We start from the raw sequence: 21,915 nt of genomic DNA, 5'->3' as shown, positions 1-21,915 counted from the left end.
CGGATTTCTCCTATTTTTATCCGCAACCTCCCTGTGGCCGCAGATGTGCCACGGCATTTGATGCTCTAATTCCCAGAGACCAACATGACCACAGAGCTTTCTGTGCGTCGATGCATGCCCCTGGAAGGGCAAACGTGTACCAAAACCCGCCCGCGATGATGCAGGGACGGACCACACCCACATTGCTGGGTACTCATCTCCCCTCCCCATGGGAATTTGTATAATAGCGGCTTATGGTTATAGAGGCGCCCGGCCGAGCGCATCAGCATGTGGTGGGGGTTTGGCGGTTCGGCTGGCTGGCGGAGTTACCCGGATTCCTCGAGGTTCACGGGGTATTTGTGTTGATCGTCTTGTTCCTCGCCGGGGCGCGGGAGCCGGGTTCTGATGATGCAAAAACGACGGGGGCTTGATCTGGACGAGGTGTTGTGGATTTTGTCATATGGAGGGGCACGATCCTGTTGCTGCACAATCTATCTATGGCTGCACTCTGCAAAAAAAGGATACAGCATGCCCTTTCTAGGTCCCTCCTTGATGTTAGCCCCCTCCCTCTAGCACCGGGATGTGTAGCAGGTAGGGGATTGTTGAAGAAGATTACGGTAGCGTATGGTTTTGGATGCCGTGTACAATAGAGGGGCCCTAATGTTTCCTCAGCGTTCCTTGCGATCCCTCTCCTCCCCTGATCTCCTCGAAACCTTGCCCCCCTCTCCGGCATCCACCGCAGGGTAAACATATGGTAGCATATGGGTTGCTTCTCTATATCGCTTCATCTCTCTCACGTTCGAGATGCTCACCGCACAGAGGGGGATCAACCCACTGCGACGGACGATCTCAGCAACCGACCCAACCTGCTCCTCTGTAGTTTTACTGCTTTGTATCATCCATCCGGTGCTTCCGTAATGCTCATGCATCTGGAACACGACATAATTCCTGTTCAGAACATATCCGAAAGGCACCGGGAGTTCCTGGTGTTTACCGCCATTGGAAGTCTGGAAAACATGGGTCGAAGGCTCGCTCGAGCCTGGTAGAAGGAACCAAATGGATAGAAGATTGCAAACGTTCGAGCTTGGCATCTGCGGACGTACTAATATCGTTCATCACTCGGAATGACATAGGATCCGGGGTTGGGCCATTGTGAGAAACCAAGGAACAGAAACCGCTTCCTCTTTCTTCTGGCTCCAGGGCTTGTCCACTCGTCACTGCTCTCAGAGCATTTCGGTTTCCCATCATTTCGTCTACCGAAATCTTTGACTAGGAGTCTCCCATATTTCTCTGCGCAACGCCTTGCACACCATCCACTGCGAATCACTGGCCTCAAGAAACGCGTCAGAATGTGCCTCCCATGCTTCACCTTTTCCGAAGCTCAGTACGAGCGCGGAGACAACCCCCCGCCATCGCGTCAGTATCAGTACGTCTGGAACGGGACGACATGGGTCTTGAAAGATGTGGTAAGTCTCTAGTGAGGTGTGTCTGCTACGGAGTCCATACCACGCGGCATTGGCACAGTTTGTTCCTCTGGCCAGGCAGTCTCGTCGCTTCTCTTCATGCCAACCTTTGATTTCTCGGAAGCAAACCTCAGCGGCCAAAACCATCGGAAGCACCCAACGTGGGAGAAAAGGCTGCCCTCGGGTCAGCCTCCTTCCCACCTCTTCCCGTATATTTTCCTTCCCGCCTCACCCATCCTGTTGTCAATTACAACCAACTTGTCCCACATCTTCTCTCCTCTCAATCTCCGCCCTTTGGTTTTCTTGCCAGCCCGACTTTCCATTCGTGAAATCCAATGGCTGGCAAGAAAAGCGCAAAGGGAAAGCAACCCATGAGAAACGTCACCGCCCCAGATCGCAACGACGGCAACGATCCCTCCACGCGCCACGCCATCTCCGACCCCAACAACAACAACAACAACAACGACAACAATTCCCCAGACGGCAGCAACAAGAAAAACACTCGTGGTCTGGAGAGCAGTGCTGCCGCTTTGCACGCTTCCGCTGCCGGCGGAACCCAGAGCACCACTTCGCAGCCGACTTTGAACAACCCCACGGCCGCTGGTCACTTCCAGCCAGGCCTGCTCCATCACCCCTGCGTTCCGCCGCAGGTCATCGCAGCCAACCCCTATCAGTTCCGGCTATCCAGCAACGGCGTTCTCCCCTTCCAGTCCACCCACCGAATTCCAGGTTTCGCGCCTCTCGACATGTCGGGCATCCCTGGCGCCCCGGGCTACATGTTCAACCCGGCCGCTGCGCAACCCCTGTGTCCGAACCCGCCTCCTCCTACCAACAACCCGCCCGACGAGTTGTATCCCCCTCCCCCCCCTCCGCCAGCGCCGCCTGCGGCCCCCCCTGTTCTGAACGTCAGCGGCGTCCACTTCCAGCCGCAGGTCCCTGGCACGGAGAACGGTCCCATGGTTCACAAATACGTCCCGCGCCAGGACCCTGTCCACATGGTCATGCCCGGTCAGCCGGTCCCTGCTGGCTACGTCATGGTGCGTTGCTTGCTACCTGAACCATCGGATCGCGATGGTCACGCGAGCGATCGGCCTGGTCTTTGCCTTGTCTTGTTGGGGCTTTGTACTTCGTCTGCGTTCACCAGAACTTGGTCCTACGATGTGCCGAAGAGAGAGAATGACGAGATGGGTAGACACGGTGGCTAACGTTGGGGTTTGATCTAGGCAAATGGCAACGTTGTGCCTCTCCAGTCCCTGCCCGTCGGCGTGGCCCCCCCGGCTCAACCTCAGCCCGTCACGGCCACCGTCGGAGTTGCTCCCATCACGGCTCCTGCCACGCCTGTCGTAATCCAGACGCAACAGCCGCCGGTCGTGATTCAGCAGCAGCCTGGTCTCCAGCCGATCATGCTTGCCAGCCAGGCTGTCCCGGGGACCGCTCCGCAGGTCGCATTCCACCCCGGTTGCGCCCCGGCCCCGGCCATTCCCGTGACAGGTAATGCTCCTGCGTTCCTCGCGCCTGGCCTGCCGGCGCAGCCGCCTGTTCACGCCGAGCCCGCTTTGGGTGTCGGCTTGACTCAGAGCGAGACGCTGGCCGACAACATCCGCATGGCCCAGGATAACAAAGCCTACGAGCCGCAGGATTTCAAGCCCGCTGATCCCGACCCGTACCGCCTCTACTGGTTCCGCGAGCTGAACGGCCACTGGGCCTTGTTCCCTCGTCGCCAGATCGATCGGCTTTGCGCCCGCTGGTACCGAACCGACGATGGCGTCTTTTATGCCGTCCGGCTTGTGGATTGAAGGGGTGCATGCTGTCCAAACGCAGCATGGTTTTGGTAAGATCTAGTCTCTTGTTGTCTGGATCCCCTCGTGTCCAGCCAGCTAACAGGGTTCTCTGTGTGAATCAGTGCAGGCGCTTCCTTTTCTTCTTGCTCTCGTTTCGTGGTAGGCGGAGGAATTCTCTCCTGGTCGCGTCAAGACGACCCCAATCAAGCTCATTGTTTTGATTCCCGTTGAGAGAAGGCAAGCTCAGGTCATGGCTCATGGTTCACGACAAGATCATTGGCACTTCAAGCTTCAGGGTCAAGATCGGGGCATGGAGGGAAGTGAGACGGGGATTTAACCAAGGAGTTCATCGGGCAGTGGAATCTTTCAGGTGTTCTGCAATCATAACATGGAATGCAATGAATCCAGCCTGAGCCATCGATTCTCAGCTTTTCTTCCCTAGGTCTGGATTCCGTGATCGGGAGGGTGAAGTGGAAGTCAAGTCGTGATCGATCGGCAGATCACATGGAGCCCAGAGCCGGGAGATGGGCTGCGCTAAGCCTTGTCTGGTCGAGACATGTGGTGACGTTGTGCCGCTCCGCTGTCATTGGCTCACCACGACGGAGAGTTCCAGGTTCGGCAAGGACCGCGGTTCCCCAAACGCCTCGGGTACGGCTGCAGACGACAGCCGCCGGCATCCCCACATTCCTATTCGAACATCAGACCATGGACGGCAGCTCCTCTACGACATTCTTTTTTTTTTTTTTTACTAGAAGACCGCAACGCACACTCACCATTGCTTTGAACCCCTCATCTTAGCACCTCAAGAGAACTCAGAAACCCACCCGGCAAAGCACGCACGATGCTCGTAATCGGTCTCACCGGCTCCATCGCCACGGGCAAATCCACCGTGTCCAAGCTCCTCTCTGAGCCGCCCTTCGGCATCCCCATCGTCGACGCCGACCTGCTCGCCCGCAAGGTCGTCGAACCCGGCACCCCCGGCTACCAAGCCATCGTGGACTACTTCGCCTCTTCGACCCCGGACCTCCTCGTCCCGGCGGGCGATGGCATGCCCGAGGACGGCCCGGACGGCCGCGGCCGTCCGCTGAACCGCCCGGCGCTGGGGCGGCGCGTGTTTGGCAACGACGAGCAGCGGAGGAAGGACCGGGCGGTGCTCAACGGCATCGTCCACCCGGCGGTGAGGAGGGAGATGCTCAGGGGCGTGCTGGCGGCGTACCGCCGCGGGGAGAAGGCGGTGGTGCTGGACGTGCCGCTGCTGTTCGAGAGCGGGCTGGACCGGTTCTGCAACGCGGTCGTGGTGGTGGCGGTCCGGGACCCCGAGGTGCAGCTGCAGCGGCTGATGAAGCGGGACGCGCACCTGAGCCGGGAGGATGCGGAGAACCGCGTGAGGAGCCAGGGGGATCTCGCGGACAAGGTGCGGAGGTGCGAGCGGAGGGGCGGCGTGGTGGTTTGGAACGATGCCGGCCTGGACGAGCTGAGGCTGGAGGTCACCAGGGCGGTCGAGACGCTGCAGAAGAGGAACCCGTCGTGGTGGAACTGGCTGCTTTGGAGGTGCCCGCCGCTGGCGGCGCTGGTGATTTTGTGGGCGATCGGGCGGAACAAGCTGGAGGCTTGGTCGTGGGAGAGGCAGAAGAGGCGGGAGCAGGCCCAGGCCAAGGCGAAGCTGTGAGCCCTTGGCTCGGGGAAAGGAGAGGAGGGGGCGGGGGCGGTGTGGTCATGCCCGGGTGATGGTTCATCGCGGCGATGCTTTGGCTTTGATACGATCGCAGCGACGGATAGGCAGCTAGATTTGGCCGAATCCCAACACAAAGGTACCAAACCAAATGTTTTGCTCCGCCGCTGAGTTTTCCTCCCATATCTGAGTTGGGTTTTTTGGATGACATTCGTCAACCGCCATTCAAGACTTGCACCCAAACCCAACCATCACGCTTTGCCCTGCCAATTCTCGGCCTGATCCTTTATTTTTCTTCTTGTTTTTCAGGTAGGACCTCTATTGCCATTGTTGCTTTCGAGTTCCGGGGAATCCTATCCTGCATTGCCCTACCCCATTCTGTCGCGGCGACTCTTCCGCTCCAAAGCTTCTGCCAGGACAGAAAGCGGTCATCGAAATTGATCAATCCCTTTCTCTTCGACTCTCTTCAACCTTTGTATCCAAGACATCTGGAGCCTCGCCTGTTCAACGAGGCCGACCTGCGGCCCCATCGAAGCCTTTCAACATGCCTTCCGGTCCTCATTCGTGGTTGGAATGGGTAGCTGGGCGTAACCTCCCCACGCACGCAAAGCCTCGCCCCCGACATGATTTCGTTCGAGTCGAGGTGTCAAACGACAATGAGGCCGACACCGAGTCGGTTACCTTGACCTACCCGCGAGGTCGACGCACCAAAGATAAGAAAACGTCCAAGAAGCCCAGATCGCCCGGTCCCTCTGTGGCCAAACGAGTCAGCTTCGAGAAGCCGGTCAAGCCTGCCCTCAAGAAAGAGTCGCTGCCCGACGAGTCTTCAGAGGCATCATCAGATGAGACCCCCAGCGACGACCCTAGCGACGAGTCTTCTATCGGCACCAGCGATGAGCATACGTCACCGAAGCGTAAATCAAGGCGGAAGCGCAAGTCTGGCTGTTCATGCTGCGCGGCCGGGCTGCAGCTGCTGTTGAACAAGTTGGAGGAGCTGCCCAAGACCAAGACCGATGACGCTGAAAACGCCGCCTCCGAAACCGAGACGGCGGCAGACACCCCGGCGAGCGGTGCCACATCCGGGGCGGAAAACGCCTCAGGGTCCGAGACTGAGCCTCCGAGGCCAGCCACCCAGAAGGCTTCCAGGGTTAGGAAGAAGAAGAAGAAGTCAAAGAAAAAGGTGGTGATCGAGGTTTCGACCACCGAGGTTGAGACCGACTCGTCGACCGACAATGCGACTTCGGAGGCGGAGCTAGAGCTGCTTATGAAACCCAAGAAGAAGACCAAGAGGAAGAAGGGCAAGGCACCCGCGAAGGTCTCGGCCGAGTCTGAGCCGGAAACGGAGGCGACAACGGGGTCAGAGCCGAAGTCATCGAGCGAGTCGGAGGCCAAGTCTCCTCCGAAGAAGCAAGCCGGCAAGGCAAAGAAGAACGCCAACAGGAAGGGGTCAGAGAAGCAGCCTGCCAAGGCGGACAAGGAAGCCAAGAACAGCGGCGATGGCTCGAAAAAGAACGGCTCTGGTAGCAAGCCCCAGAAGAACCAGAAGAAGGACGGCGGAAACGGAGACATGAAGGGCGAGGAGGACAAGGCGGAGAACAACGACGAAGAAAAAGTCGAGGATGCAAAGGCGGAGGAGGAACAGGGTGACGAGACGAAGTCCGACAAGCACCCGCAGCCCATCCTCCCCGCTCGCGAGCGCAGCCTCAAGGTGGAACATGTTGTCGAGGACCTGACCCGCGATGGTCCTCCCAACGCCTACTTCGACAACGACAAGAACATCTGCCGCGTCTACCACGGTCCTTACTGGGGCTACCCCTACATGCGCCGGCCTTACCCTCCCGGTGGCCCACCCCCTCCTCACCCGGCCCCCTCCTGGGGCCCTCCGCCGGTCGGGCCTCCGTACGGCCATCCGGCGGGGGGGATGCCCGTCCCTTCTCTTGGACATCCGCCGCCTCCGGGACACCTAGGTTACCCGCCCTACCCGGGTTTGGACCAGCGCTACCCGTACCCGCCGCCTGCCCCGGCGTACGGCCCGTACGGCCCCGATCCCCGATATCCGATGGGCGCCTCGGGCGTGCCTCTTGATCCCGCGACAGCCGAGAACCTTTGCCGCACCGGTTTCAACTTGGACCCTCTCTACCCAGAGCACGCGCGGCGCCCCAGCATCCTGAGGACGTCCAACGAGTACAGGCACAACGTGCGGTGGGATACGCCTCGGTCCAACGTTCCCGGTAGCAAGAAGGCCAGCAGCGTTACCGGCGACGGAGACAAGGACAAGGACAAGGACAAGGACAGGGACAAGTACAAGCGCAGCTCTTGCGGGGGGTCGAGCAAGGAGAAGAAGGAGCAGCAGGAGGAGGAGCAGGAGGAGGATAGCAAGGACGCTTCCAACGACAAGGACGACAACAACGGCTGGGAAACCCCTTCCAACAAGCCCAACAAGTCGACCAGGTCCGCCTCGAAGCAATCCTCCAAGGCAGACAAGGCCTCCTCCCCGGACCCCGCCCAGAGCATCCCCGGCAGCTGGCCGGCGCGCGAAGACGCGGCGTGGAACGGCGGCGGGAGCTGGGCCGACCCTTCTGCCGCGCAGGAGGCCGGCGGAGGGGACGCTTCCCGGGACAAGGACGGCACGCCGTGGGATGCCCCTGGCGGTGGAGGCGATGCATGGAGCGAAGGAGGAGGAGGAGGAGGAGGAGGAGGAGGATTCTCTACCATGGGCACGTGGTAGGGACTGCTTGCCTCTGGCTGGCCCTCGTCTGCCGCTACGCCTGGCGGTGGTCCTTCTCCTTCTTCTCCTCCTTCTTCTTTTTCCCCTTCTCATCCGGGTCCTCCCAGTTCGGGTCGAGGCGAGGTCCCGAGGGGGTGGAGGTGAGTTCGCCTGTTAGCGACGGGAGAGGTATGACGGCGCGGCTGGCGCGAAGCGCGCTATCTTTTTTGCGCTTCATTTCGTTGTTCTTTCTGTCCTGCCGCCGCCGTTTTGCGTGTGGCTCAACGAGGCGGAAATCGGCGAGGCCGAGCCGTGGCTTTGCGGCCGGCTGCCAGACGCGTTCCTCCCCTGCATGAGATAATAGGGGACAGAGGGTGTGCAGCGGGCGAATCTCGGTGCTACGGTAATAGTTATGTCTCGGGGGACGGGCCGGCGCTGTAGTTGCATGCTCTGCTTGGCATTTGGGAGAAAGGGCGGAGCGCGGGATCTTGGAGGGGTTGTTAGCGGGCGTTCTCAAGGCTTTCTTCACTGCAAAGGTCCATGGGCGCAGGCTGATAGATGACGGATGGATTGGGGATTCTCATGGGCGTGGAAACGTGAGTTCGGAACCTTCAGGCGCCGCTGGTACGTGCTAGGAATTCGACACCAGCTCACGGACATTTCACGAGTTAATAATGCATGTTCTTTGCCTACGACGTCCTCTTGACATGGCGATCAGGTTTGGCCTTCAAAATTGAGAGTAGACATGACCCAACCTTGAAGATGATGAGAGTGCTCCATGGTCGAGAAGCCCTTGGTGGCAAGAGAGAAGAACCATTTCTCCCATCAGACACTCAACGGGAATCGGACTCCAGAGTGCGCGGCTCGCTCGGGCACTCGAGGTACGTAGAGGAACGTAGGGGGGGGTGGTCGTAGCCACCAGATGTTATAACCAGCCGGCATCGATTCGTGTGGTTGAGTACTTGACATGCCAATGAAAAGATGCCCAGGAACCCAGAAAACACTGCCGTGTCAGAAGCCGAGCTTGATCACCGTACATGTAAAACCACCTTCCTTGGCAGAAACAGCAACCATCCCAGGAAAAAAACAACGGCTGAACCAACCGCCGAACTCACAAGGAGGCTAGGCTGAACAATGGGGTGTGATGAGGGCGCAAACCGTATGGGCAAAACAAACTGATGACCGCTTTCGCGTACAGGCAGACAACAACGAAAAGCAACGAGTCGCAAAGGCTGTTCTTTTCTGTAAGCCATCCCCCCCCCCCCCCCCCTCCATGCATGCAGGGCCGGAACCTTGACGCAGTGAAGGAGCATGGCGCCAGAAGAGTCCATTTTCCTCTGCCGTAACGAGAGACAAAACAAGACGACCAAAAACGCACAAGAAACACACTTTCGGTACCCAACCGGCCGCCGCCCGAGACAAGACGGCCGGTTGGGTCCTCGCCCTTGAGGCTCGAGGGAGTTTGGACGAGAGCCTACTCGTCGTCGTCGTCCGACTCCTCCTCGGCCTCCTGGAGCCAGGTGATGAACTTCTCGGCGGCCTTGCGGATCTTCTTGGAGGTGGCGATATCCACATACTTCTTGGACGCCTTGGTGCCCCACTTGGTGATGACCTCCTCCGAGACGAGCTCGTTGTCGTAATAGGCCATGAGGATCGGGGTCACCTTGGCCAGGACGTCCTTGTCGTCCTCCAGAAGCTTGGCGAGCAGGCGCTCGGTGCCGCCGAGGAAAGCCTTCTCGTGACGCTCCGACGTGATCATCTAGAGGAACCGTGTTAGCCGATGCTTGCCTGGATTTCTATACATGTACATGGGGACAGGGCTCCGTCGGACATACCCGCTTCAGCATGGGAGCACGGGGCTTGATCTGGGAGACAATGTTCTCGTCGAAGATGGTCTGGGCCAGGACGAGAACGGTGCGGTGCTTGGTCTCGATGCCGAGCTCCTTGGCCTTGACGTAGATCTCGACGTCGTCCACCTTGTCGACGCCGCCCTTGGCCTCGGCCTCCTCCATGATCCAGGTGCCCAGCTTGTCGTAGACGGTGTTTCCGCCGTCGCCGTCCTCGTCATCGTCGTCGCCGTTCAGCACCAGCTTCTGCTTGAACTCGCCGGGGAGCTGCTGGGCGCGGGCGCGGACGGCCTCCTCGCTCATGTCGACGGCCCAGTCGTCGTCGCGGACCTCGACGGCCTTCTTCTCGAGGACCTGGGCCTCGGACTTGATCTTGCGGGTCAGGGCGTCGTCGTCGCTCTCGGCGCCCTTGTCGTCGGCGGAGGGCGAGGCAGGGTCGTTGCCGCCGGCGTCGCTCCCGGAGGCGTTGTCCTCGTTCTTGCCGTTCTGCTTGGCCTTGCGGGCAGCGCGGCGCTCGGCCTTGTCCTTCTTGGTCTTCTTGGGCACCGTCTTGAGCATGAAGCCGCTCAGCTTGAGGCGCGGGTCGACCTCGGAGCGCTGGCCGCAGGCCTTGCAGTCGAGCGTGATGTTTCCATCCTTGATGTGAACGTCGGTCTCGGGGTTCTTGCACTTCTTGCAGAGCACAAACTTGGCGATGAACCCGTCGAGCAGCTCCTGGAGCTTGCTGGCCTCGTGGGCGCCGTTGATGATCCAGCGATCGTCGGGGGGGTCGAGGTTGGTCTGGGCGCCCAGCTCGAACCCAAAGTACTTGATCAGGTAGTTGCCGGGGCGGGCCAGCGACTGGGCGACGCTCGACAGGTTGACCACGACCGTCTTGATGCCGTTGCCCTTGCCTTCGATCTTGGTCTGGAGCCGCTCCATCTTGTAGCGATAGAAGTGGTCCTTGATGTCGCGGCGGACGTTGATGAGGTTAGCCATGGTTGCGGTGTTGTCGGTTAAACTCGGGGAAGCTGGTGAGTGCGAGGTGGACGAGATGCTGGCGAGAGGCGAGAGTGGCCTGAGCTGCTGAACGGAGCGGGCGGTTGGCGATGGATCGAGGAGCGAAGCGGAACTTGGGGCGTCAGAGTGACTCGGGAGGCGGCGTTGACATGAGGTGGACCTGCTGGCAGGCGGTGGTACGCATGAAAGCTGAGAGACGACGAGGCGACGACGTGAACGGTCCTTCAACCGTCCGAGGCGAAGCTGTAACTACAAGGTTTCCGCGCTATGCGAAACGGACGCAGATCGAGCGGGGGAATGTGTCGGAAGACGGCGTCCTCGACGTGCTGATACATAAACAACGCCTTTTTTGCGTATCGGACTGGGGTGGTGTTTCTTGTCGGCGAAGCCGGTGTCAATTGCAAGGCAAGAAAACGAGTCTTGCTGCGCGGCGGCCGATCAGTACGAGGAGGTGGTGGTAGTGGTGGTGGTGGTGGTGCGTGGAGGGTTGGTTCTCCGTCGATGGACTCGACCTTGTCGCAGAGAAGAGCCGAGTTGGCAGACCAGTGGCGGGACTGATCAGGCGTGATGGGGCACGATGGGTTGTGAGGATGAAATGGAATCGCTGGTTTGTGTTGTGGCAGAAGGGGGGGAGAAAAATCGAAAAGACGATGGAAGTGGAGAGGGGTTGGTGAATTTGGGGGGATTTGGCAAGTTGGTTGCAGAGAAGTGGATTGTTTTTGAGAAGTTTTCTCGTTCTTGTGGTCGGGTGCAAGAAATGGGAGTGGAAAAAGGGAAAAAAAAAAAAAAAAAAACGCAGGGACAGGGAAAAGGCGCTGCGGGTTTGGTGGAGTCAGCAGCAGCAGCATCAGGCACCACCGACTCCCGGCCCGGTCCACTGGACGGGACGACAGGCCAACGGAACCTCCTCCTACGTAAGGCAACTCGGTAGGCCTGAGGCAACCGCGCAAAGCCGGCCATGCCGCTTCAAGGGGGGGCCGGGGAGTTTGCCCCCCATTCCCCGCTGTTTCTGATTTTTTTTTTTTTTTTTTTCCAGGAGGGGGGTCGGGTTTCACTGGCCACTTCAGATGGCTGGGCAGTTGCCTTTTCTCTCGCCATTCCGCCCCATCATCTGCACAGATGCCCTGGCCTAAGGGACTAGTACATACACATACCGTACCGTCCAACCCTCGGTTCCCTGCCTTGCTTCTAGAATCCTTCAACCCATTACTAGGTAGAGGCCATCCATCATCTAAGGGGTAGTCTCCATCATCGTTTCTTCGGTCAGCTTTTGAACCTGCCTTTTGTTCTTTTTTTCTCGTTTTTTGTCGAGTCCAACATAGGACAAAAGCCCGTGGCCTCGGTTGTAAGGAGACGGGGGCGGAGGAACAATGGGATGCCCGCTGACGTTCTGGACGTCGTCAAAGCGAGCACGAGCACAAGGGAACGCTCCCGGTCGCCGCCCTTGTTCCATTCCCCCACGCGGTGCCGAGAAAATCCGTTGGACGGAAAACAAAGCCGGCCCCACCCATTTACTACATAGTAAATACATAGCGCACGCACCAGTGTGTCCCTCCCGAAACACAGGGCGGTTGGGCAACCCCACCAGGCCCGCCTTGTCCACCCTCCACCCCCCATCAGGCTTCGATGACGCTGTTTGGTCCTCCGTTGGTTGAGCAGGATAGGATCGCACCGGGCGTATGATGTATTACGTGATGCATCTTGCTGCCCCTTTTTCTTTCTTCTGTGCCTAGAGCTCTGCTCAAGGGTCGTTTCGGACGTGAGATGGATCCCAAACGGTTCGTTGGCTCAGCCAAACCTCCTATGCCAGCTAGTTCGTACGTACGCAGTAGCTATAGTGGAATGCTCCCTGAAGCGTGTCAAAAAAGATAAAAACAAGAGAGAGAGAGAAAAAAAAACTGCCCCATGCTTCGGGACCGGTCGGACAAGCCGGGCCCTCGTGTCAGCAGACGCATCGGCCAAGGCCGCCTTCGTCTCTTTCCGCATCGTGATACGTTGCTCGCCTTGTGCCCCGTGCTCTGGCCATCGCCCGGGTCGGACCCCGACTGGCGCAGCGGCGTATCTGCAGGCGGCCCACGGCCGAGGGGGAGAAGCGTCGCACAAGCTGCTTCCGCGCTCCGCTCTACTCCTGGTCCAGCAGCTCGCTCTCGTGCAGCGGGACGAAGCGCAAGAGGCACCGCTGGCCCGCGGGGCGCGACGAGATCAGCTGGTCCGACATTTCCATGTCGGCCTCCGTCATGGTCGCCTCGGGGAGGGTGGTGAACATGGAGTAGACGGCTTGAAGGAGCAGTTTCATCTCGGCGAGAGCCAGGCTGTTGGTGCGTACGTGCGTCAGCCTTGATTCCTTGGCTCTTGGGCTACCTAGGAGGAGGAAGAAGAAGAAGAAGAGGAAAGAGAGGAACGGCGGCGACGTACTGCTTGCCCACGCACCCCCGTCCACCATTGGCAAAGGCAAAAAACAGCCTCTTCCTGTCGGCATCCCCCTGCGGATCGAGCCACCGCTCGGGGTTGAACGCGTCCGGGTTCGGGAACACGTCGGTGTCGATGCGATGCGCCGAGTACGGCTGGCAGCTCACGATGGTGCCGGCGGGCAGCCGGTACCCGTCGATGGTCCTGCCGCCGGGCGGGACGTAGCGCGGCAGGGACATGGGGATGGCGGGGAAGCACCGCAGCCCCTCGAGGACGACGGCCTCGAGGTACGGCGTCCCGTCGGCGGCCGGTGCCGGGGAGCCGGGACCCGCCGCGCGGCGGGCCCGGCGCAGCTCCCGCTGCAGCTCGCGCTGGTAGCGCATGGACCGCGGCTGCGACAGCTCCCACATCAGGAAGCACAGCGCGTCGCCCGTCGTGTCGATGCCCGCGGCCATGTGGTCGAGGCACTCGGCGGCGATGTCGAGCGGGTCGAGGCCGTGGGCGGGCTCGCGCAGCCGGTCGAGGAGCGTGAAGGGCGCCGAGTCGTCGGCGTCGCACGAGTCGAGGACGAAGTGGTCTGCCAAGGGCGTTTCGCGGGGCTTGGCGAAGGGGTAGAGGAGCTTGTGGAGGAACCGATGCGCCGTGGGGTAGTGGTGCTTGAAGAGCCGGTCTGGTGCGAAGGCAAAGATGGGTACGCCGTCAGGGACTTTTTGATGTTCTCGGTCGCGGTGAGGAGGGCGCAGCCCGGGGAGGAGGCTGTGGCGGGCGGCTTACTCTGCAGGCTGTCGTCAAACGTCACCTCGCGCATGATGGCTTCGTCCTTGCCGCCCTGGAGCAGCGAGTCGGTCCCGTGGGGATGGAACAAGTGGTGCGTGACGCAGTCGAAGGCGTACGCGTGAAGGCCTGGCCGGGGCGTGTGTTATCGGCCTCAGGATCTTGCTCCTGCTACTTCAACCTTTGCGAAGGGGAGGGGTTCAGGAGCGCGCTCTTACACACCTGGGGGCTCGTCAGCTTCTCGATCCGAGGATCAACCCTTGAGGGAATGGAAGAGGCCGGGGGGGAGATAGGCGGAGAGGATCAGGGTCCAACACACGTAGATATCAAGGCACCCCCCTACGGACTCGGTACATCTCTGCGCAAACTTGGCTGCCCTCTCGGCGATTCCAGCCAGGGGTTTCGGCCGGACGATGTTGGAGTTGGCGTAGCGGTCGGCGATGATGCGCTTCCTCCTGGCGTGCTGGTCTTTATCCAACGTCGTAAACATGGTTCTAGGGTTTCCCCCCCCATCAGCGTTCCCTTCGTCACCAATCCTAACCCCACCACCCACACCAGAGGGATGCAACAAGGACCACATGCCTCCTCCCATACACGCGGAACAAGTCGTAAAACTCGGTCTTGTCAAACCCGCTGCCGCCGGAGCAATAGATCTCGCGCACCGCCCCCGCCGACGCGAACGCCACCTCGGAGGGGGCGATGCGCACGGCGGGGCCGTACCGGAGGTGCAGCTGGTGGACGTAGCGGGTGCGGTGGGCGCGGAACTCGTGCCATTTGAGCACGAGCGACGTGAAGCGCGAGTACAACGGCCCGGGGATGCGGTTGAGCGGCGAGGAGAGGGCTTGGTAGAGGGCGTGGGCGACGAGGGCGAGGACGGCGAGGGAGACGAGGAGGGGGGTGAGGAACATTGTGGATGGGTGGATGGGGTGATCTCTTGTAAGAAGTGGTGGTGGTGGGAGAAGGGGGGGGGGGGGGGTAGTAGGTCTTATGACTGGCGAGGGGGAAGGGTTAGGGATGGTGATGGTGAGGAGGAGGAGGAGGAGTAAGAGGAAGAGGGGAAAACTAGGACCGGAAAGAACTGAAAGAGGGTATCAAGCTCGGTCGTCATCATCGTGATGCTATTGTTTACTATTGAGGCGGCAAGCTTCCCCTCCGAGAAGCACAAGATAAGGAGGGCCAACACCGACGAGGGGTTCCCCGGCCGTCGGGTTCGCGTGAAGTTGGTTCCGGAGGGGTAGGTAGCCGGGGTGCACGGACCAACAGGCCGGGTCTTGGCCCCGGATGCCGGCGCATGGCATGTCAACGAGGGGGAGAATGGAGATGGATGTGATACCTATTGTACCCAGGGGAATTACCTCTAGGTGGTAGGTAAGGTCAGGTAGGGAGCTACCGGTAGGTAGGTAGGTGGTTCGCAGCAGCCCCGGGTCCTCAAAGGATGTTGGCGTATGTTTTATTTTTTATTTTTATTTTGGTTGATTCAGCGAGTTCCATGAACCTTCTAACCCGACCCTAAAGACGCACCCCCCAAGTCTCAAGCCGCCTGGCGTCCTCTCCTCTCCTCCCACCCTCACCCCTCCCACCTTGCGCCTCCAACCACAGCAGAGAGAGTTCTCATTTGGCCGCCGGCGGATACTTCTTGCCATCCTTCTCAACCTTGGGCTCGCAAGTGCACCACTCGTCCTCGGGGACGTCGGTGAAGACGGAGGCGACATGGTTGCCGCAACCACGCCACGTCTTCTTGTCTGCACGCAGGTCAGGTTGTCAGCGACGGGGGGTCATTACTCGACCTGGGGATGGAAGCGTACTGCAGGTGGGACAGGTAGCGCTCATGCACATGGTGGACGGATATGTCAAAGGACGATGTCAAAGCTGTTGTGAAAACGAAGGGGGTTGAGATTTGGACACGTCTGCAGAGTATGCTAGAAGTTTTGTTGTATGTATTGAGTTTGGGAAAGTCTCTGGAAGATGAACGAGGAGGGATGGGATGACCCGGATGCGTACAAGTAATACTGCGTAGAAGCTTCGGAGGGGGCCCCCGTTGCGCTGCCCCACCGTGCCGCCGAGTGGAGGCCCGGCCCATCCTTATATAGTAGGTAGTTACCGCTGGACAGGCTCAGTACGTACCTATCCTACCTGACCCAGCACCTCGCCGATAGCCGCGATTGCGGGTTGCCAACGCCTCTGGAATGCCTCCCCCTTGCCCGCCGACATCCGCCCCTCCGCCCGCCCCCTCGGGGATTCACATCCGCCCTTCGACCTCGTGCAGAAACCTTGCCACGCGATCGGCAAGCCACTCTTGGCCTTCGTCATTGTCGACACGGTGGTTCGCGCCGGGGATCATGCCGCTGAGCTCGCTGACGATGCCCGGTCTCGCAAACGATTTCCAGCGCTTCACCATGGCCGGCACGTCGAGCGACGCGGGCACCCACTCCTCCTTGGCCGACGGCACGACCAGCACGGGCACGTCCAGGCCGCCCCAGATCTCGGCCAGCCGTGCGTCGGGGAGGTCGGACGAGAAGTAGTCGTCGTCGCCGCTGTAGCATCGGCGTCAGTTTGTTGCGTTCGCTTGAGAGTGGAGAGCTGTCCGATGATACAAAGTAGACTGCTCAATGCAATGCAATGCATGCATGCGCTTGCCTGCCCTATCCATGCCAAATGAATCAAGGAAAGAAGAGGAGGTAAAAGATGATTCAAACCGAAAAAAAAGGGAGAGAGAGAGAGAGAGAGAGAGAGAGAGAAAGGGAAAAAAACCTACCCAACCGCCGCCAATGACCACCACCGATACGCCGTCACAGGGCTCCCCCTCCACCCCTTAGGCAGCGCCTTCGCCGGCATCACCTCGTCCCCGCGGCCCTGCCTCCTCATCTCCTCGGCCTCGCGCACCGCCGCCGCCACCTCCCCGGCGTCCTCCCCCATGGCGATCGCCTCGCGGTCCGACACGGGCCCTTGGAGCACGTACCCGTCGACCCGAACCTCTGGCTCCGTTTCCGTTTCCGTTTCCGTTTCCTTGTCCGTCCCCCGCCGCAACAGCCTCGCGTACTCCAAGCAGTCCTGACACCCCGTGCTGTGCCCCATGAGCACCACCCTGCTCCTCCCCGCCCCCGCCGTCGCCGGGCCGCGGAGGTACCGCACCAGGTCCCGCACCTCCTCGGCGTCCCGCCGCAGGCTCGCGCATCCAAACGCCGAAAAGTTGCTCGCCAGCCGCGCCTCAAACACGCTCCACCGGGGCGCCGCGGCGGCCAGGCGCTCGGCCAGCCGGCGGGCGTAGGGGATGGTGTGCGGCCCGTCGCCGAGGCCGCAGAGGAAGACGAGGGCGTTCTCGGGCGCCGGCCTGGGGTGAGGAGATGGGGAGGAGGAGGAGGAGGAGGAGGAGGAAAAAGAAGAAGGAAAAGGGAGATGTTCGTAGGCTTGGAGGGGGCGGGTGGGGTCGGGGTTGGTCGAGGGCAGGTAGTTGTGGACGAGGACAGGGTAGGGTGGGAGGAGAGACATCTTTTTTTTTTTCTCTCTCTCTCTTTCTTTCTCTGGAGGGATCGTAGTGTCTGGGCCAAGTGATGATTGACAATGAGGCTGGGTGAGCGTGTGTCTTGTGAGGTGGGATGATGGTGGTAGATGTGAGGGTGAGTTGTTGAAATGTCGACCTCGCCGTGGCTTAAACGAGAACTCCAGAGTGGGGTTAAGGGTACCTTGAAGGCCATCCCTTAAAATACGGTTTGCTAATAAAAGCACCCACAGCGCTTTGCGGGCGGACGTGCTGGGATGACATCCGCAGCGACGTCACCATACCACCTGGTAGGTACAATAGTACCTAGGTACCGAGGTAGAACCAAGGTACATAGACATAGGTACCGGTAGGCCGGTAGGTAGCTAGGTAGCTTGACTGCCTGTGCCTCACAATCCAATCCTCGCTCCATACGCAAACTACGTAAACATCCAACCAGAAACGCTAAGAAACGCAACCTCTGATCCTGAATGCTCAATTCCGTTACGTCCCAGAAAGACTTCAGCAATAACACATTACAGTGTACCACGCAACCAAAGGAAAAAAAAAAAAAAAAAGACCAGCGTTGACGGTCCGTCCAAACATGGCCGTTGCATCCATCCAATTCTATGCCTATGTTCCTTGGTTTGTACTCTCCTGTTACAGTGAAGAAGGATGCATCTGTCTAGCCTCTACCCGCCATCACCAGGTCGGGCGCTTCCATCATCAACTAACATTATACCCCCCCCCCCCCCTCCCACCCTTTTCCTCGCTCTTTGTATCATGTGAATGTACTACTATGTTGTGTGTTCTCTTTCCAATGCTTTCCCTCTTCCTCTCCTTATTCGACATGGATCCAAGCCATCACCGGCCCCGGCCCCGGGACGGCGGCTGTCCCCCCTCCTCCGCCAGGTCCCTCTCGACCATCTCGATCGCCCCCAAGCTCGGGAACCGCTTCTGGAAATCTCGAATGTAATCATCCTTCTCCGCGGCGGTCATATCCAGCAGCGCCGACCCGCCGCCCCCGGGCAGGTCCACGGCCAGAAGGGCTTCCGTGCTGCTGACGCCGAGGCTCCCGGGCCCGCCAGACGAGGACAGGGCGGTGGACGACGACGACGATCCCGCTGCAGCGGAGACGCCTGGGCGAACCTTGGGCGCCGGCATTCCCCGGCTGCTCGCCAGCGCCGCGTTGGGCAGCAGCGGAGCTTGCTTCGTCGGGGACGGCGGCCGGCGGGCGCCGCCGGGGGGAAGGGCTTTGTTAAGGTGCGTCGGCTTGGGCGGGGCGGCGGGCCGGAGGCCGGACGCGGCGGCGGACGCCGTCGTCGACCGGCCCGTGGTGGACGTTTCCAGGTGGCCGCCCGTGAGCTGGGCGGCCGCCGCGCTGGCGACGCCGACCGGCTTCCTCGGCACGGCCGGCCGCGCGTCGGCGGGTTTGGACGCGGCCGGGGGGGCGTCGGTATAAGGCCCGTATCCCGTCGCCGTGCGCGTCACCTTCTCGGCCGAGCGGTGGCTCTCTTCGATGAGGCTCTGGACCTTGTTCTGGATCGAGGTCACGCGAGATACGCCGCCGATGCTCTTGGGCGGGGGCGGAGGCGGTCCGCCCACGCCGCCGCGCTGCTCGAGGCGCTGGCGGTACTCGGCCTGAGCCGCCGCCACGCGCGCCTCCTCTTGCGCGAGCAGGCGCGCCTCGTGCTCGCGCCGCATCTCGGGCGTCATGTCCTCCCAGCTGGGGGACTGGCGACCGTCGTCGCTGCGGCCGTCGGCCGTGTCGGAGCCGGGGGTCGGCGTGAGCTCGCGCCGCTCGAGGTCCTTGAGCGGCGACGGCGTGCGAGCGGGCGGGGGAGGCCCGCTCGAGTTGCTCTCGAACCGCTTGAAGGCGTCGCCGAACTTTCCAGAGAGGATGCTCTTGGTGCCGGCTGTGAGCGACGAGAGGCTTCCGCGCTTGAGGTGCTGCTTGGACCGGTCCTTCTTTTTGGAGTCCGGGTCCTCCATCGACCGCAAGAACTCGACGTTGGACTGGATCGTGGTCTCCTCGGTCGGGCTGGGCGGAAGGTTCTTGTCGAGCGAGCGCCTCGGCGACGGCAACGCCGGCGATCTTGACCTGGCTTCCTGCTCCCGCAGGAACTCGAGGTTCGATTCCAGATGCGTGCTGACAGGCCGCGGCCTCAGCGAGAGCCCTGACCTCGGCCTCGCCGTGTCGAGCTGCTCGGGGTCGGGCCGGCCGCCCTCGAGCGACGGCCGCGAGGATGAGGGGTGGCGTTGGTGCGTCTGCTGGGCGGCCACGCCCTGGAGCGAGGCCGTGCGCATGCCCATCGGAGGCGCGGCCGGGGCTTCCCCGCTGGGAGCGGCTGCCTGGCCCGGCACGCCCGGCCGAGGGAGGCTGGCCGCCCGGTGGCGCTCGGCGGCAGCCGGGAAGCGGTGGATGGGGTACGAGGGGCTCGGCTCCAGATCCGGAGACGTCATGGTGCCGACGGACACCATGGCCGGCTTCGGCGGCGGCGCCGGAGGCTGTGCCGTGAGCGCCTGCAGCTTGGGCGTGTTCGAGATGATCACGGACGCGCGGCTGACCTCGGCCTGGCCCGGGTTGGCGGCGGCGGCGGTCGGGACGGGAGACGGCTTGGCCTGCCGGAACGCCTCGTCGGCCAGCCTCTCGGTGACTCTCTGGGACAGGTCCTTGGGAAGCTGCGGCGAGGCGAGGGAGCCCTCCGTGTCAAAATCGAACTTTTGCCCCTTGTCGTGCAGCAGGGTGAACTGGTCGAGCGTCGGGAACCTGGAGGAGAGCTCATCCCCGCCCTGGAGAAGCGGCCGGGCGTCGAGCGCGGCGAACGGGTCTCCGTTGGTGACCCTGGCAGGAGACGGAGCCGGCCGGTTCGGTTGTGGAGACGAGACCTGCGGGGGTGCGGGCTGAGCGGCGGGAACGCGGCCCCGGCGCATGCGCTCGACCTCGGGGATGGCGGGTTGCGACGGCTGGGCTGCCGGCGGCGAGAAGACGGCGCCGACCACGGGCGAAGACTTGGCGTGCGGGCTGGGCAGAGGCTTGTCGAGGCGACCGGCATCGGGATGCGGGCCTCCGGAGTAGATCTGAGGGCGAAAGGCGTTAGCCGAGCCGAAGCGACAAGGGGACGGCTCCGAAGCGCAACTCACGTCCTGGATGGGAGGTTCCCGGCCCTGCATGGCGCATGTCTCGCGCAGGACTTGGTAGATGTTGGGTCTTTGCTGCGGGGTTTCGCGGAGCATCCAGGCTGCGAACCATGGCTCATCAGCGACGTCAGGGTCTCATGCAAGCAACAATGTCGAGCAGCCTACCGATAAGCCCCTTTAGCCTGTCCGAGAAGACGGGGTGGCTGGGGAAGCGGTAGCTGGCGTTGAGGATGGCCAGCTGGCCTTGGTCTTCGAACGGGGTGGTGTAGTAGCAGAGCTTGTAGAGCAGGACGCCGAGGGCCCAGATGTCGGACTTTTCGTCGATGGGCAGCTTGCGGTACACGTCGACCATCTCGGGGCTCCGGTACTGCATGGTGGTGTGCCTCTGAACGTCCTCGTCGATGGCGCGGCACTCGGCGGTGGTGGTCGGGGCGGGGCGCGGTGGCGCGGCGGAGCCAAAGTCGCAGAGCTTGAACCGTCGGACGCTGCCGGCGAGGGTGATGAGGACGTTTTCGACCTTGAGATCGCGGTGCAGCAGCGGAGGCCGCAGGTAGTGCATGCAGGCGACGCCCTCGGCGACGTCGGCGAAGATGGCGAGGATCTCGGGCTCGGTCAGGCGGTGCTGGAGGCGCGTGTTCATAAAGTCGATCAGGCCGCCGCCGTTGCAGTACTCCATGAGCAGGAACACCTCGTAGCCGCCGCCGCGCAGCTCCGAGGCGTGCGAGTCGATGTAGGTGACGATGGCGCGGTGGCCCTTGAGCCTCTTCATGGTCTCGACCTCGGTGCGCATGCCGCGGAGGGCCTCCTTGTCCGGCACGGCCACGCGCTTGAGCACGGCGAGGTCGGTGCCGTGGACGGGCTGGGGGAGCCGGACCAGGTAGACGTGGGCGAAGCCGCCTTCGGAGAGATATTTCTGGATGACGACGCGATGGCTGCCGACCTGGATCTTGGTTCCGGGCGGGAACGTGCCGGGAGGCGCGCCGGCGCCGGGGACGGGGACGGGGACGGGGACGGGGACGGAGGCTTGCGCGGGGACGGCGTACGCGGGGGCTCCTCCGTAGTTGGCGGGATGCGGAGCCACGGGGGGCACCGCCTTTCCGTACGAAGCCATGGGTCGTCGTCGTCGTCGTCGGTGTTGTTGTTGGGGTTGGAGTTCTGCCGCGGTCGAAGGGATCGTGCCGAAAGGGGGGAGGAGGAGGAGAAGGGACGGAACGATGTCGGGGTGGTAGGACGGGGGTCGCGGAGGAGGAGGAGGAGGAGAGGGGGGAGGAGGAGAAGGAGGAGGAGGAGGAGGAGGAGGAGGAGGAGGAGGAGGGACGAGATGGAGGAGACGACCAAGGGAGGATTCCTCTTCGAGGCTCAAGGCATCGAAGGACGGTTCGTCTTTTTTGCAGGGTCGTTACCAGGACGTCAGGTAGGATGCATGGCCGGTGGCTGTCGCCGAGCCGAACTCGAAGAACCTAAGCCCCAGGGACGGGAGACAAGATGGAGGGAAGGGGGGGGAAAAAGATGTCAAGGCTCCTGCGAAAGTTGGACGGAGGTCGGTCTCAACCTGGAACTCAGGTCCCAAGATCGCCAATGTCAGGTACAAGTACAGGCCGATACGCTAAAGGCCACACGCTAACGCGGCAAAGCGGCGGGCTGCCGGATCGGCCGTTACGGTAA

General features: G+C 61.5%; 8 protein-coding genes across 8 annotated transcripts; 3 read left to right on the top strand and 5 right to left on the bottom strand.

Annotated features, from left to right (window-relative positions):
• Positions 1 to 1,777: 1,777 nt before the first annotated feature.
• On the top strand, positions 1,778 to 3,238 carry VTJ83DRAFT_970 (uncharacterized protein; the record flags this gene model as incomplete). The annotated part of the gene is made up of 2 exons (XM_071014672.1): positions 1,778 to 2,479; positions 2,666 to 3,238. 2 exons carry the CDS (start codon positions 1,778 to 1,780, stop codon positions 3,236 to 3,238), a joined length of 1,275 nt encoding a protein of 424 aa, XP_070870323.1.
• An 826-nt stretch (positions 3,239 to 4,064) lies between these two features.
• Positions 4,065 to 4,892, top strand: VTJ83DRAFT_969 (uncharacterized protein; the record flags this gene model as incomplete). Its single annotated transcript, XM_071014670.1, has 1 exon — positions 4,065 to 4,892. The coding sequence occupies one exon, from the start codon at positions 4,065 to 4,067 to the stop codon at positions 4,890 to 4,892; it is 828 nt and encodes a 275-aa protein (XP_070870322.1).
• Positions 4,893 to 5,439: 547 nt separating this feature from the next.
• VTJ83DRAFT_968 (uncharacterized protein) lies at positions 5,440 to 7,623 on the top strand (the record flags this gene model as incomplete). Its single annotated transcript, XM_071014669.1, has 1 exon — positions 5,440 to 7,623. The coding sequence occupies one exon, from the start codon at positions 5,440 to 5,442 to the stop codon at positions 7,621 to 7,623; it is 2,184 nt and encodes a 727-aa protein (XP_070870321.1).
• Positions 7,624 to 9,076: 1,453 nt separating this feature from the next.
• VTJ83DRAFT_967 (uncharacterized protein) lies at positions 9,077 to 10,427 on the bottom strand (the record flags this gene model as incomplete). Its single annotated transcript, XM_071014668.1, has 2 exons — positions 9,077 to 9,361; positions 9,438 to 10,427. The coding sequence occupies 2 exons, from the start codon at positions 10,425 to 10,427 to the stop codon at positions 9,077 to 9,079; spliced, it is 1,275 nt and encodes a 424-aa protein (XP_070870320.1).
• A 2,143-nt stretch (positions 10,428 to 12,570) lies between these two features.
• VTJ83DRAFT_966 (uncharacterized protein) lies at positions 12,571 to 14,539 on the bottom strand (the record flags this gene model as incomplete). The annotated part of the gene is made up of 5 exons (XM_071014667.1): positions 12,571 to 12,760; positions 12,864 to 13,527; positions 13,632 to 13,760; positions 13,947 to 14,125; positions 14,214 to 14,539. 5 exons carry the CDS (start codon positions 14,537 to 14,539, stop codon positions 12,571 to 12,573), a joined length of 1,488 nt encoding a protein of 495 aa, XP_070870319.1.
• Positions 14,540 to 15,242: 703 nt separating this feature from the next.
• On the bottom strand, positions 15,243 to 15,467 carry VTJ83DRAFT_965 (uncharacterized protein; the record flags this gene model as incomplete). Its single annotated transcript, XM_071014666.1, has 2 exons — positions 15,243 to 15,373; positions 15,437 to 15,467. 2 exons carry the CDS (start codon positions 15,465 to 15,467, stop codon positions 15,243 to 15,245), a joined length of 162 nt encoding a protein of 53 aa, XP_070870318.1.
• A 403-nt stretch (positions 15,468 to 15,870) lies between these two features.
• Positions 15,871 to 17,120, bottom strand: VTJ83DRAFT_964 (uncharacterized protein; the record flags this gene model as incomplete). The annotated part of the gene is made up of 2 exons (XM_071014665.1): positions 15,871 to 16,165; positions 16,387 to 17,120. 2 exons carry the CDS (start codon positions 17,118 to 17,120, stop codon positions 15,871 to 15,873), a joined length of 1,029 nt encoding a protein of 342 aa, XP_070870317.1.
• Positions 17,121 to 17,973: 853 nt separating this feature from the next.
• On the bottom strand, positions 17,974 to 21,361 carry VTJ83DRAFT_963 (uncharacterized protein; the record flags this gene model as incomplete). The annotated part of the gene is made up of 3 exons (XM_071014664.1): positions 17,974 to 20,190; positions 20,254 to 20,351; positions 20,416 to 21,361. The coding sequence occupies 3 exons, from the start codon at positions 21,359 to 21,361 to the stop codon at positions 17,974 to 17,976; spliced, it is 3,261 nt and encodes a 1,086-aa protein (XP_070870316.1).
• Between the last annotated feature and the right edge of the window lie 554 nt (positions 21,362 to 21,915).

Source organism: Remersonia thermophila, chromosome 1, assembly GCF_042764415.1.
Source record: "Remersonia thermophila strain ATCC 22073 chromosome 1, whole genome shotgun sequence".
Lineage (NCBI taxonomy): Eukaryota > Fungi > Ascomycota > Sordariomycetes > Sordariales > Chaetomiaceae > Remersonia > Remersonia thermophila.
The sequence above is the reverse complement of the archived record's forward strand: the minus strand, read 5'-3'. Positions and strand labels throughout refer to the sequence as shown.